The 14,027-nt window shown below is 34.3% G+C and overlaps 1 protein-coding gene across 1 annotated transcript in view; it reads right to left on the bottom strand.

The window, feature by feature from the left end:
• Nucleotides 1–14,027, bottom strand: part of LOC113041745 (excitatory amino acid transporter 5-like) — a 45,939-nt gene that overhangs the window by 10,244 nt on the left and 21,668 nt on the right. Inside the window, exons 3-4 of the mRNA XM_026200387.1 lie at nucleotides 3,425–3,640; nucleotides 354–396 (exon numbers count right to left, since the gene is read on the bottom strand). Of these exons, the coding sequence (XP_026056172.1) occupies nucleotides 354–396; nucleotides 3,425–3,640 (259 nt within the window). The remainder of the gene's footprint in view (nucleotides 1–353; nucleotides 397–3,424; nucleotides 3,641–14,027) is intronic.

Below are 14,027 nucleotides of genomic sequence, written 5' to 3'. Positions count from 1 at the left end.
GACTCTCATTCTGACGGCACCCATTCACTGTAGAGCATCCATTGATGACCAAGTGATGCAATGCTACACTTCTCTAAATCTGATGAAGAAACAAACTCATCTTGGATATAAAAATTTTTATGTGCTTCTAAACACATAATTAAATAAATTAAATGCTTCTTAACACATAAAAAAAAAAAAAAATCAAATGTCTCAAAGTCTGACTTAAGTAATAAACAATCCATAAGCAGATCAGTTGCCTTATCTTAAATGGTAAAACACAGCATTATACCATGAATTTTCATTGTCCATTTTTTCTTACATACAGTGTAAGGATTGTGACTAATAGTTCACGGCTATCTATGGATTGTTACCTGTTGAAATGTGGCTTGAACGAGGTTGGCTGGAAACATGTTTCTGTTTAGAGACATAAAAAACATCAGAGTTATACACGTGCATAGAGCAGCATTGAACTGCACTGAATACTTTCAATAGGACTTTCCTTGAAAATATATATTGTACACAACTTATAGTAACTTTCATACAACTGTCCTTGCCAGTTCCTTGGTGTGTGCACATATAAAAAAAAAATTGTCGAGGACAGAAAAAAAAAATAAATAATGGAAGGCCAACAAATGCATAATGAAAAATTTATTTTCTGCTGTTGAAGGATGTCGACATTTTCAAAGATGGCCATAAAAGAAAATGATTCATTACCCATTAGAGGGTGAATTCAATCTAGAGCCATGTGTGTGAGGTTATTCAGTGCAAAAAATTGCACCCTATTTACAGATAATCATAAATTCAGGAAACCAATTATGTATTGGTTTGTATGGAATAATGTCGGTACACCTTTATATGAAATATTTAATAAATAATATTTAATTTGATTTAAGATATTCAATATTTATTTACTTTCAGCATTTCCATCACAAAACTGAAATAAAAAATGCATCTATTTTTTGAGTTGCTTTTTTGTTTGAAAACTGAAATTGTAATACTTTCTATCTATTTCAGATCTTCAAGATATGGAAGCAAGTGTTGATCCTAACGGCCAGATGCAGTGAGTACAAACAAAAGCTTTTTAAATAATACACTACAAACTTTTCAGAAGCCAGAGTCTAGGATTCCTGTCGAAACACACATGCTTTTATTTTTCTTTTCTTTTCTAAAGAAAGAAGATGTGGGATTGTTATCAGAAGGTGTTAAAGGAAGAATCTACAACACATACATTTTGTACTTTTTGTACTGTTTGTACTTATAGATATGCAATGTTTAAAGATTCTTAGATTCCATATATTTGGTTTGTTTTTATAATAAATGAGATACAAAATTTAATACCATTAAATTTAACATAGCTGTTACACTAATTTGATTTGAAGAACCTCTTTAAAAACACACAAGACACACAAAGCAGTATATTAGTATATGTATATACTTCAGATACAAATACCTGTGAAATCTAATAAGACCAGCCTGGATTGGCAGTAGTCATATTGTGCTGTATGAACGGATAAGATTCATTCATTAGCATCCAAACACAATCTGTGCATGTGAGAGCCGCTGGAGCAGGACCAGATGTTCTGCATGATCCCAGTGCACTAATCACATCAAGACAATGTCCTGTCTTAATATCTGATAGAGTTTCCTGCAGGCGGATGCTGGGATAATTCAGTATGATGCAAATGTGCTGTTAGTTTGGGTCTACGTAAAAAAAGCTGGTCCGGCTTGTGTGGTGTTTTCACACTGAGGCATAAAGCGCTGTATTGTTGCAGAAAAATAGCCGAACCCATTGAGTTTTCCTCTTTTGCTTTTATGGAATTGAAATTAAATGTTCATAACCAACTCTCAGAAGCCTCTCAGTGTTCTGCACGTCTGAAAATAGACGCTATCTACACACTGTAAAAATAAATAAATATATAATTTAATTTTATGATTTAATCATTTTTTTAAGTTTAGTCAACCGAAATATGTGTATTAAGTTGTCACTTAATATTAAGTTACATAAAATGTCAATTTGAAATTTATTTAGAAAATGTTTAGTCTGTGAGGTAGCAAATTATTTTAAGTTTAATTATTATTTTATAATTTAATATAATTGTTATTATTATAATTTGTTTTATTATCTTAATAAATTATTCTTATTATAATTATTCTTATTATTACATTGCAGTAGTAATGGATTTCACAAAATATTTAATGGAAAATAGGTGTGTGAATGCATTTTCATAGGTCTTAAATGGGTAAACTTAACTTTCCATTCCTTTCCTTTCCTTACCTTACCATTCCATTCCATTCCATTCCATTCCTTTCATTTCATTTCATTTCATTTCATTTCATTTCATTTCATTTCATTTCATTTCCATTCCATTCCATTCCTTTCCTTTCCTTTCCTTTCCTTTCCTTTCCTTTCCATTCCTTTCATTTCCATTCCATTCCTTTCCATTCCATTCCATTCCTTTCCATTCCATTCCATTCCTTTCCTTTCCTTTCCATTCCTTTCCTTTCCTTTCCTTTCCTTTCCACTCCACTCCACTCCACTCCACTCCATTCCTTTCTTTCCTTTCCATTCCATTCCATTCCATTCCATTCCTTTCCCTTTCCCTTTCCCTTTCCATTCCATTCCATTCCTTTCCTTTCCTTTCCTTTCCTTTCCTTTCCCTTTCCTTTCCATTCCATTCCATTCCATTCCATTCCTTTCCTTTCCTTTCCACTCCACTCCACTCCATTCCTTTCTTTCCTTTCCTTTCCATTCCATTCCATTCCATTCCTTTCCTTTCCTTTCCCTTTCCTTTCCTTTCCATTCCATTCCATTCCATTCCATTCCTTTCCTTTCCTTTCGTTTCCTTTCCTTTCCCTTTCCTTTCCATTCCATTCCTTTCCTTTCCTTTCCTTTCCTTTCCTTTCCTTTCCATTCCTTTCCTTTCCACTCCACTCCACTCCACTCCACTCCACTCCACTCCACTCCTTGCTTTCCTTTCCTTTCCTTTCCTTTCCTTTCCTTTCCATTCCATTCCATTCCTTTCCTTTCCTTTCCTTTCCTTTCCTTTCCCTTTCCCTTTCCATTCCTTTCCTTTCATTTCCTTATTGAGTATTTTATTTGCAAACATTCGGACACTGTTTTCCAAGTTACATGCAATTAATGTGCTATTGAATATCGGAGTCTAAGGGCTAATTTTTTTACTTTTAGAGAAAGCGAAGGATAGTAGATGTTATTGTTAATTTGGTCTTCAGTCTAATGAACTCACAGGTCTGTGTTGGGTCATGAAGAACTACATTTGGAATCAGTGAAAGTGAACATTCATAGCTAAACGTCCCATAAAATACAGAATCTTCCCCTATTTTAAGGTAAAATGATGCGTCCCGTATCAAATCAATATGGAACTATCCCTTTAACCCTTTAACTCTGTTTTCTCTCTGTGTTGTCTTTAGGAGTACGTCTGACCGTATGAGATCCAGGAGAGCGTCTGCCGAGCTCATGATGGGTTTCCCACTGTCCTCGGAGTCCTCTTTCTGTGCCATTCCGCCCGGATGGATGATTAACACCATGACGATTCCCACCACCACAGCCAGGAATGTGGTCCACAGGTAGTACGAGACAGTGATGAGACCCAGCCGACTGGAGCACTTGGCATCTAGCGCAGCCAGACCTGACATCAGACTGACAGAGAGCAGACAGACGCATGTTCATGTCAAAACAATAGAGGTTTAATACAATGAGCTTTAATTGTAGTGTTTTTTTCTCTCCACACGTTTGAATGTCTACTACTTAATTATATCATATCTGAGCAAAGAAATTAGGACAACCATGCATTTTTGACAATGATTTAAAGGGGGAAAAATGAATTCAGTGTAATAATAGCTCACAAATATTATATTAAATATTAAATATTTCATTATTATTATTATTATTTTTTTTTTTTTTTGAAGAAGAAGAAGAGGTCTTGTAATCACCAAGGTATTTATTAGATCAATACAGTTAATCGGTTAACCTGACCCCCCATTATGGGACTCACAGATGAAAGTGCTCTACCAAACGTATAATTGTAATAGTTTCCTACTTCGGTGTGTTAAAAACATAATTGTGGTGTCTTTAGTAAGAAGACCCTTTGGGCTTCACTTTTTATCAACCAGATTTGATAACGCCCAAAAATATTAAAAGTTATAGACACTGAAGTGCCTTGGATTTTTTTTTTTTTACCACTCTTAAATATTTTTTTATTTGATATAAAAATACATGAAATGAGTCCTGGATCAATCTAGAAAAGTAATGGGTTGAAAGCCACATGTCTCATGAGTTTCTATTTCAAATCTGAATAAAATATCATGAAAAATGAGACTCCTGCAAATATTTATATGAGACTATGTCTACACCCCACCCCCCAAATATAAGAAAATATATTTCCCAATAGTATTGAAGGCTTCTACAAACTATTTAGTCAGTAAACATACCACTGCATAGTTTTTTTTTTTTCAATTATAAAACACTAGACCGAAACGTAGACATCATATGAGTGATTTATCTGAGCACTAGAAAAATATAATAAGATTAATCTGAGTAAGAAAAATAAGAATAATAAGGAAAAAAAAAAGATTTAACTTGTTTGCCAATTACAGAAAATCCTGAGATTGCTAGAAATGCATCTTTTACAATGAATTACGATGCAAATAAGTGCTGATGGCCACTTATACAGATGGTAAATAACACAAATGTGCCATAAAGTAAATAATCCACTCACTCTATTCATAAAGACGCGTTCACTTTGATAGCCGTGGTCATTCAGTAATAGCGAGCTGATTTGGGCTGATTTGCACTCAAACAGATGGTAATCATGCAGATACATTCACATTCAACATAAAACACACTCTCACATATATAAAAACTGTTTAAAAATAAAACAAACAAAGAAAAAGGCGATCGCTTTAAGTTCCGCCTCCATCAGCTGACATGTGCGTCAGAGCGCGTCACCAGCTCCCAGGAGAGAGCGCCAAATTCAAATATACTATCTTTCGCCTATTTTTCATTCATTCTTTTTTCCGGTGGATCGCCTCATTCTGTTTGTGACACTTTACGCTGCAAAACCATGCCATGTTTTTACTACCAAGACGCAGTTTCCGACCGTGAGTTATTCCATAACTGACGCAAACAATTCTGTCGCTGAAGAAATGAAACGTAAACAAAGGAATTATGATCCATATTACAACGTTATTGCTTCGACTAAACGTGCTTCATGAGATGTCGTTCAGTGGACCCTTACCTTCCTAACTAAACCGGGATTTACAGCTGTGGATGTTTATGACTCGTTATTACGACGGATCTGGTATGTACAGGGTCTCTTTTTTTCATGTTTTTTATGTGTACTGCTTACACAAATGTAGCAAATACAGTCTTTATAGGCTTTCCATTGAAAAACAGCGATCTGTCGTCGATGCTTGAGGCTTAGATCTTTATAATGATACATAGATTGTCAAAATTAAATTTGGCCCGTTTCATTTAATCTATTCATAAACACTGACACGAGCGAGTTGAGTGGCTTTGAGGACGAGGGCGTCGGGGTGCAGGCTACAGGAATATTGTGAAATGTTATTAAAATTTCAAATGAATTTTCAGCATCATTACTCCAGTCTTCAGTGTCACATGATCTTTCAGAAATTATTCTAATATATTGATTTGCAGCTCATTTCTTTTTATTATTATTATTATACATGTTAAAAGCATGTGTGCTGCTATATTTTGGTGGAAACCAGGAGAGAGAGAAGGTGCCCTCTAAAGAACTGCTCTATCAGACGCAGATGACATATTAATGGCTGCAGCAGAAATCTAACTTTTTCTCATTCACATAATTGTCTTTTCCTGCACAGAATGGCTTCAGGCTTGATGATTCTGAGTACATTAATGTTTTGATACTTACAGTCATACATGAGGATGTTGAGAAATTGAGATTAATATTCTGCTCTCTCTTTTAATATCTATCTTTTATGTTTTATCCTTTGACTTGGACCAGTAAAAGAAACAGCAACATCTTGACTTTTACATGACCCAGAGGATGCTCTTTCAAACCTCAGGACAAAACTTTTAGGCTTGCATTGCTTAAAATTACTAAAATAGTCAATAGTTGACTACAGAAGAGGTATAAATGAATGTGGATAGCCGGGATGGGTCAATCCTAAACAGACATCAGTTTTCTGGAGTCGTGTTGTGTTTTTGTGCTGCAGGCAAGTGTTTGTGTCACACATAAAACACACAAGCAAACAAAAGAGCCATTTACCTAAAAACAGAACGGCAAAAACTAATCTCTGATGAGCAATAGCTAGTAAAGTTGTAACCGAGACACTGTTTCAATGCTGTATATTCACTTTTTTATGGCCTGTGTTCTGTACATGTTTTACACATTAATCCTTCAGTAAAAAATCAAAGCCATAAAGCAAAACCAACCAGATCTGAGAAAAAAAATTTAATAAATAAAATAAAAATGCTGCTTCACAAACTTTGATTTAAAGCACAAGTATCTGACAATCAGAAGTAAAGACAAAGTTACAAGAAGTCTTTTATGAAAGGAATCCGCTTCTCATCTCATGAATCACTGCGAGTGATGTGTACTTTACTATTGATAAAAAGTTTGGCATATTTAAGATTTTTGAATGTTTTTGAATAAAGTCTCTTATGTTCACCAAGGCTGCATTTATTTGATGCCCTTCAAAGTTCAGGGGAACATTTAATGAGTAATTTACTTAGAACTAAGTATTTTTGTTAAGCAAGAATGACAGTAAAACTTCAGAATTACAAAATGTTTTTATTTAAAATAAATGCTGTTCTTGAACTTTACATTCATCAAAAATTAATAGTTTCTAGAAGTAGCATAACTATTTTCAGCACAATAATAATAAAACAAAATGTTCCCTGAGCAGCAAATCAGAATATTAAAATGATTTCTGAAGGATCATGTGACACTGAAGACTGGAGTCACGATGCTGAAAATTCAACTTGCATCACATGATTAAATTGCATTTTACAATATATGTAAAAAAATTTTTTTTATATATATATTTTTTTATAATATTTCACAATATTACGGTTTTTATTTTTGATCAAATTAATGCAGATTTGGTGAGCATAAGAGTTTTCGTTTATTGTATGATTGATAGATATAAACTCACAATTAACATTTGAGATTTGTATTCCATGGCAGAAAATAAGCTTTCACTGAGGTTTCTATGTCCTTCTCATTCTGAGTCTAACATGGCACTGCTGATGTAAGGTCAGTGTAATGGGCATGTTTGCATGACCCTGATGAGCATTGTGGGTAATCTGCATCCAGCTGCAGTGACCTTTCAATCTGGACTTGCATGCTGATGGATTTATTAAGGAAATAGCAAATCTATTTCTCTCTCTCTATATCCGCTCCTGTTGTCCGTGTGACTTTAGACCCTCGCTGACCTTTTTCAGTGGAGAGGAAACAATCATCATCAGAATTATGAAGCATATGTTGAACTACAGTCATAATCTTAATGAATGGATGTAAAAAACACTGTAGTGCCAAAAAATGCACTTCACAATGCATGAATGTCAGTGCATTAGATGACGTCAAACTGACTGGCATTTATTGGAATGTAACATTGTGCAAGTGTATTTTTAGGCAATACTCAAATTAATTGAAATTAAAATATATACAACAATAAATGTAATATACAAAATGAGGTGACATTGCAAATACCTAGTGGCTTTGCATGGCATGACTGATAGCATCTTTAAATATAATTGCAGGGTCCTGAAGGATAAAAGGATTTAGGGGAAGATAAGATGTTCACATGTACTTTTAAAGGCAAAAATGATGGCTTTCAGGTCTCCTGTAAATGTCACATCCAACACATCTCCACAGAGAGTAACGCACACAGCCTCTTTTACTGTGAGAGGGAAGAAAGCCTGGCCGACACATCTCCATCAGCATCATCTCAGTCAGTGACTGATCGCATGCCTCGGTGGCTCGACTTCAAAACAACAAATCCCCTCTGAAGCCCTGAGCTGCCTGACAGCCAGATCAGCAGCGTGCCGTGACCCGAGATTTAGCTTCCACAAATATCTACATACAGTACACTCTTAGATGAAGCGTGTGGCTGGAGAGATGGCTGCCTTTAATTACCTCTCTAAAAATTGTATTGTGAAGTCTGTTCAAGATATTTCACCTTTTTTTTTTTTTTTACAAAAATCTGCAACCTATCTAAGGGTTGTTCCTCCCAAAAATATAATTAAAATCCATGCTATATATTGTCAATAACAAAGTTTTATATTTTAAATAATTGTGTAAGCCTCACAGTGTTTTGAAAGATCAAATGCCTGCTTTGCTCTTTTACATCACCCACACACACACACACCCACACACACACACAGTGTGGCCAAGTATACTGTCTTCCTGCAGAATTGGGCTACTTTAACACTGTTGGCGAGGGTTGTTTTTCATGTCCGCAGATTGAGTTTTGGGTTAGTTTCGAGTAGCAATTTGCCGGGTTTTGTTGTGGAACCAATGTATGCCAATGTATTTTACTCTTAGCAATAATAACATTGCCTATTTGACGGAAAGGCTTGCCATGTTTTCACAACAAAACTTGCCTAATTGCTACTTGAAACTAGCCTAAACTAACCGCTTTTTCGAGGGGATCCCCTGGTACAAAAAATTTCGTTCCTGGGGCTAAAATACGTGTTATTAGGGTCGCTTCAACCTGTAGTGCTGACATGAAAACAACATGCGGCAACAGTGATAAAGCAGCCCAATTCCATGGGAAAACCACAGACTTGACAACACTGTGACGGATGTTGATGTCTACAACGGACACGAGTGCTGTCTTGGCGTGACCACAACAGCTTCAAGTTCACAAATAAAACAAAGATTTGCGCGAAAAGAATGATTCGTTTTCAACTGAGAATTTGTTACAGATATGGTCTGATCTAAATAATAATATGGGCTGCGAGAAAATAATAAATCAAAAGAATGGGGCAGCTATGAGTGCAGGCAGTGGAATGACAACACTGGCCCTCGCGGCCCAAAATAAAAAAAGAAAGAAAACCGACCGGGTGTACCAATCAAACATGCTACCTAAAATATATTTGTATTGTTTTAATGGTAAGGGTAGGTATGGACAGGTAGGTTTAGGGTAGGGGTAGGTGAAAAAGCCTCAAAACACATGAATAAGATGCTGGTAGCACAATCTGATAGTTAGCATTATTCGCTATCGATTTATGCTACCTATCTTTTTAATAGGAGGCACAATCTGAGTGGGTAGCACAAATCGTCAAAACAGGGAATCCTCTTGACTCCCGATTAGCCTGGCCAAAACTGAACATGTTTGAAGGTGTAACTAATTTTCAACATAAAGTATATAACATATTCATGCAAAAATAAAACCTACTTCGCAAGCTGAATAAATTATCAGTTGTGTAGGCTGAAATCTGTTGCAATGACTAAATTTTACACTATTTAGCTTTTGACACTCTAGCGGTTGAAGCTTAAAATGACAAATTATTGTGGAAGAACATTGTTTTGGGCCTAACATGAGGGGTGCAACATAGAGCTGCACGATTAATCGTTAAAAGATCGCGATCTCGATTCAGACACCCTCTCGATCTCATTTCTAAAAGACGACGATTCCCCGAGTCTGTTAAACCTTTGACAAAGTCTTACCGGATCATTCAAATCCGTGCGCGCAGTGCCGCTGACACAGAGAGAGCTCTTACCATGTTTGGTTAAGAAACATCTTCACAAACAGTCTTTTCAACTACACAGTATTATATCTGTCTTACAGTCATTTATATTATCACAGAAATACTGGGATAAAGTTTATAGTTTAAATATAAACATTGATGTCTATATGGCAGCGATCAAAATATAACAAATCCCCTTTTGAAAGTACTGCGCTTTAAATAACGTTTGTGTTGATTGCATTGTTTCGCCAATAGGTGGCGACAAGTGTCTTAATTTATTTGTCAATGAATTAATTTTTCATTCAAGAGAATCGTTCAAAAACGCTGATTCATCCAGAAATGAAACAAGTGTAGTAGGTCTATGAGTGAGTCGTTGAATCAGTGATCTAAACAACTTTTTCATCATTCTAATATTAAAAAAACTGGGGTTTTAAATATATTATATATACACTACCAGTCAAAAGTTTTTGAACCATAAGATGTGTAATGTTTTTTTAAAGTCTCTTCTGCTCACCAAACTATATTTATCTGATCCAAAGTACAGCAAAAAACAGTAAAGTTTTGAAATATTTTTACCATTTAAAATAACTGCTTTCACTTGAATGTATTTTAAAATGTAATTTATTTCTGTGGTGTGCAGCTGTATTTTCAGCATCATTACTCCAGTCTTCAGTGTCACATGATCTTCAGAAATCATTCTAATATGCTGTTTTGCCATTAAAAAAAAAACATTATTATTATTATTATTATTATTATTATTATTATGTTGAAAACAGATGAGTAGATTTTTTTCAGGTTTCTTTGATAGAAAGTTCAGAAGAACAATAATTGTGTGTAATAGAAATATTTTGTTATAAATGTCTTTGTCACACTTGATCAATTTAAAGAATCCTTGCAAAATAAAATAATTAATTTATATACTTGTGATAATGATAATGTTAATAGTAATAATAATAATAAAGAATCGTAGGAGAATCGTGATCTCTATATGAGATCAAAAAATCGTGATTCTCAATTTATCCAGAATCGTGCAGCCCTAGTGCAACAACATCAAATCAGAAATCTGTCTTGTGAGCAAAGTATAGTTTATGCCGCTGTTGTTTTGATTTAAGTTGTTTTAAAATGCTGACATTAGACATAACGACCAAAGTAGTAACTAGTTTAGGTATTGTTACTAGTATAAACATTGTTTTGTGAACCTAGTCAATACTGCAAATGTGATCAAATGCAAACTGGTGTTTTATTATGAGTTCTGTCGCATTTGGTTTTCAGTTTGAGGTTTAGTTGTTGTGGCTTCAAGTTAATTTTACAGCTTATAGTAGCCTGATCTTCTTTCTTTTATTTATGGTTATGATGTAAACACACACTGATGAATGGTGAAAGCATGCAGTTTCCTGGAAAATCCGTCCGACCACTTTCAAATATAATGATTATATACTTACTGTAGTGATTTGAAGGCAAAATAAGTGTGTGTGTGTGTGTGTGTTTAAGAGGTGTCTATAAATGAGAAAAAATAACTGGTGATGGTAGCCTATGTTTCTAAAATTGATTGGGGATTTTCACTAAAGGATTTTTTTTTCAGGGAATAACTGTGAAATTAGCTGATAAATACACCCCCATAACTGTGCTGAAAGAATATCAAATTAATTGATTGAGAGCTCCGTTGGCTCTCTCCTTCATCCTGTTTCTGTTTGTGTGTTTAACACCCTTTCATGCTGGTATCTTTAAATGCAAATCAAAGCAGTGAACTGTTTGAGCGTGTATGATTAAACTTGAATTGGTTCAGAAAAATTATTTCAATTATTTCAAACCAAGCAGATTGCAGCAGATTTCTGAAGATCATGTGACACTGAAGACTGGAGTAATGGTGCTGAAAATACAGCTTTGAGCACAGGAATAAATTACATTTTGAAATGTATATTCAAACAGAAAAAAGGTTTTTGAAATTGTAATATTTTACAATATTACTGTATTTTTACTGTTCATTCATTGCAATGTTTCATTATTTTTAAAGTGTCAGCGAATCACTGTGAATACATCACAAATATTCAATATATGAGTATTTTCCTATGGATGAGCACATTGGTTGAATAGAGAACAGAGCAACGTACAATGCATAAACACATACACCTTTTGAGACTTTAAGTCATCAGGCCACATCTTTGAAAGTGTTTCAAGGATTCAAAAGCCCTATAATTATCCTAAATTAGTCAGGTGTTATTTATATTCTCACATATGAGAGATTTTTATGAGGAACACACCGAAATGGACATCTTGTGGCTTCATTAGAGTTCAAGAGAGAAGATGATTCATGAATAAATCATTCTTTTGTGTCAGATCTTTTTAAATCAATCATTTGACCCAGTTCTCAGAACTCAAGTTCAGCTCACAGATTCAACGACTGACGATTTTAATTAAAACATGACTTAAATATTGGTTTATGGATTTGTGGTTGCTTAAAAGCATCAGTTGCGTGGAAAACACTTACCATCATATAGTCTTTATATTTAGTTTGTGTGTGTGTGTGTGTGTGTGTGTACATAGAGGAAAGCTGGTTTAGATCAACATGAGAAGTTACAGATCTCATTTTTATGAGAATTAGATTTCACACTCCCCCTGGTATAACTGTTGCATACTGTTTTAATAAATTAAAATGGATAGTTCACCCAAAAATGAAACATAAAAGAAGATATTTTGAAGATTGCTGGTAATCAAACAGTTGGTGGTTGCCATTGACTTCCATAGTAGGAAAAAAAAATACTTTGGAAGTCGATGGCAAACACCAACTGTTTCATTACCAGCAATCTTCAAAATATCTTCTTCTATGTTCAACATAAGAAAGCAACTCATGCTCATTTTTGGGTAAACTATCCCTTTAAGTTTCATTGTGAATCTTGGTAGAGACTGACAGAAGCATCCCTTACGAAAGGAAAATATATTTACCAATATATTTCTTAAAATATATTGTGATATATTGTAATATATTATTTACCCTTTTTATTTTCTAATATTTTATATATTTGAATACATTTAATAATATATTGATGATACATATATTATATAATATATTGCAAAATATACAAATGATTGCCGCTTTCAATATATTGCAATATATTGGAAAAAATAAATATATATAAGAATATATGCCTAATATATTACATGATATTTTCCAATATACTGCAATATATTTTTGTTTCATAAGGGATGTCATCATTGTACAATCGAATTTGATTACATTTATCAATGCTAAACAACACGTGTCACTCATGACAGCGGCTGAGCTGAGGTTCACTCCAGTGTCAAATCTCACATGAATAGAATTATTCTGAAATTGTTTTTATTGGCTCCAGTGCATCACCTCTGATTGTTAAGGAGGTCACACTATCATATACAGGATCATTCGCAGGGTTCTTCATATGTGCCTTTATATGTAAGGCTTTGTGCATTGAATGGTTGACTGGTGTAAATAGACTATCAAAGAACAAAAAATGATTTAGGGTTTTTCACTGTTGTTTACATCAGGCCTTGAATTGAATTGAGCTGGACAAGGACACTTGTGTCTTCAAATTTGCATTTGGTTCATTATTTTAAAAAGTTGACCTTTTTTATTAGGCTGTTCCACCTAGAGCTGCAGGATTGATCGAATGCGATTGTCACACAGTCCAAACACACACAGTTCACAAGTTTAAAGACCACTAAAAACAGAATTAATTTAATGAACTTTACTGGAATATTATTAAAAGGAAAAATGTTATACAGTTAAATGCATCAATCTGGTGCACTCTGGAGTTCAAAAATAAGAAATCCAAACCATGTTCAATATGCAAATTAAACAAAGACAAAGTCGTATTTTTCACCTGTTTGTTGAAAAAATTATTTTATAGATATTTGTGCCAAATACATTTGACTTTCAAGAGCAAAACTGCACTAGCATCTGATCTACTGAATAGAGTAAGACTGCCTGTTAAACAGTGTACAAGACCAAAAGCCACTAGATTATGGAAATGCGTCATATCTGCATGTTTTGATTAGACATGCTCAACTGCCAAGAAGCAGAAATCAGATTTACCGACATCAGTTACTGGCTCTCACTATGTCCTGGCAGATATTCATCAAATTATAGGCGCGCTCAACTCCCACGACGTTTAATCGGAGCGAGTAATAAAGTTATCCAGAAATAAAAGAGAGAAAAAAAAAAACACACTCTGAAGATATCCTTTTATAAATTTATTCGTACCATGTCTTACACAGACGCATTTCGGCCTAAGCCTTCATCAGAAATTCATCAAACCCAGAATCAGAAAGAAATAATAAAAGAGCTGGAAAGCACTGCAGAAATAGGATTTAGTTC

The sequence above is a fragment of the Carassius auratus genome, chromosome 23, assembly GCF_003368295.1.
Source record: "Carassius auratus strain Wakin chromosome 23, ASM336829v1, whole genome shotgun sequence".
In the NCBI taxonomy this organism is placed as follows: domain Eukaryota; kingdom Metazoa; phylum Chordata; class Actinopteri; order Cypriniformes; family Cyprinidae; genus Carassius; species Carassius auratus.
Note: the sequence above shows the minus strand (reverse complement) of the source record. Positions and strands in the feature narration are given on the sequence as shown.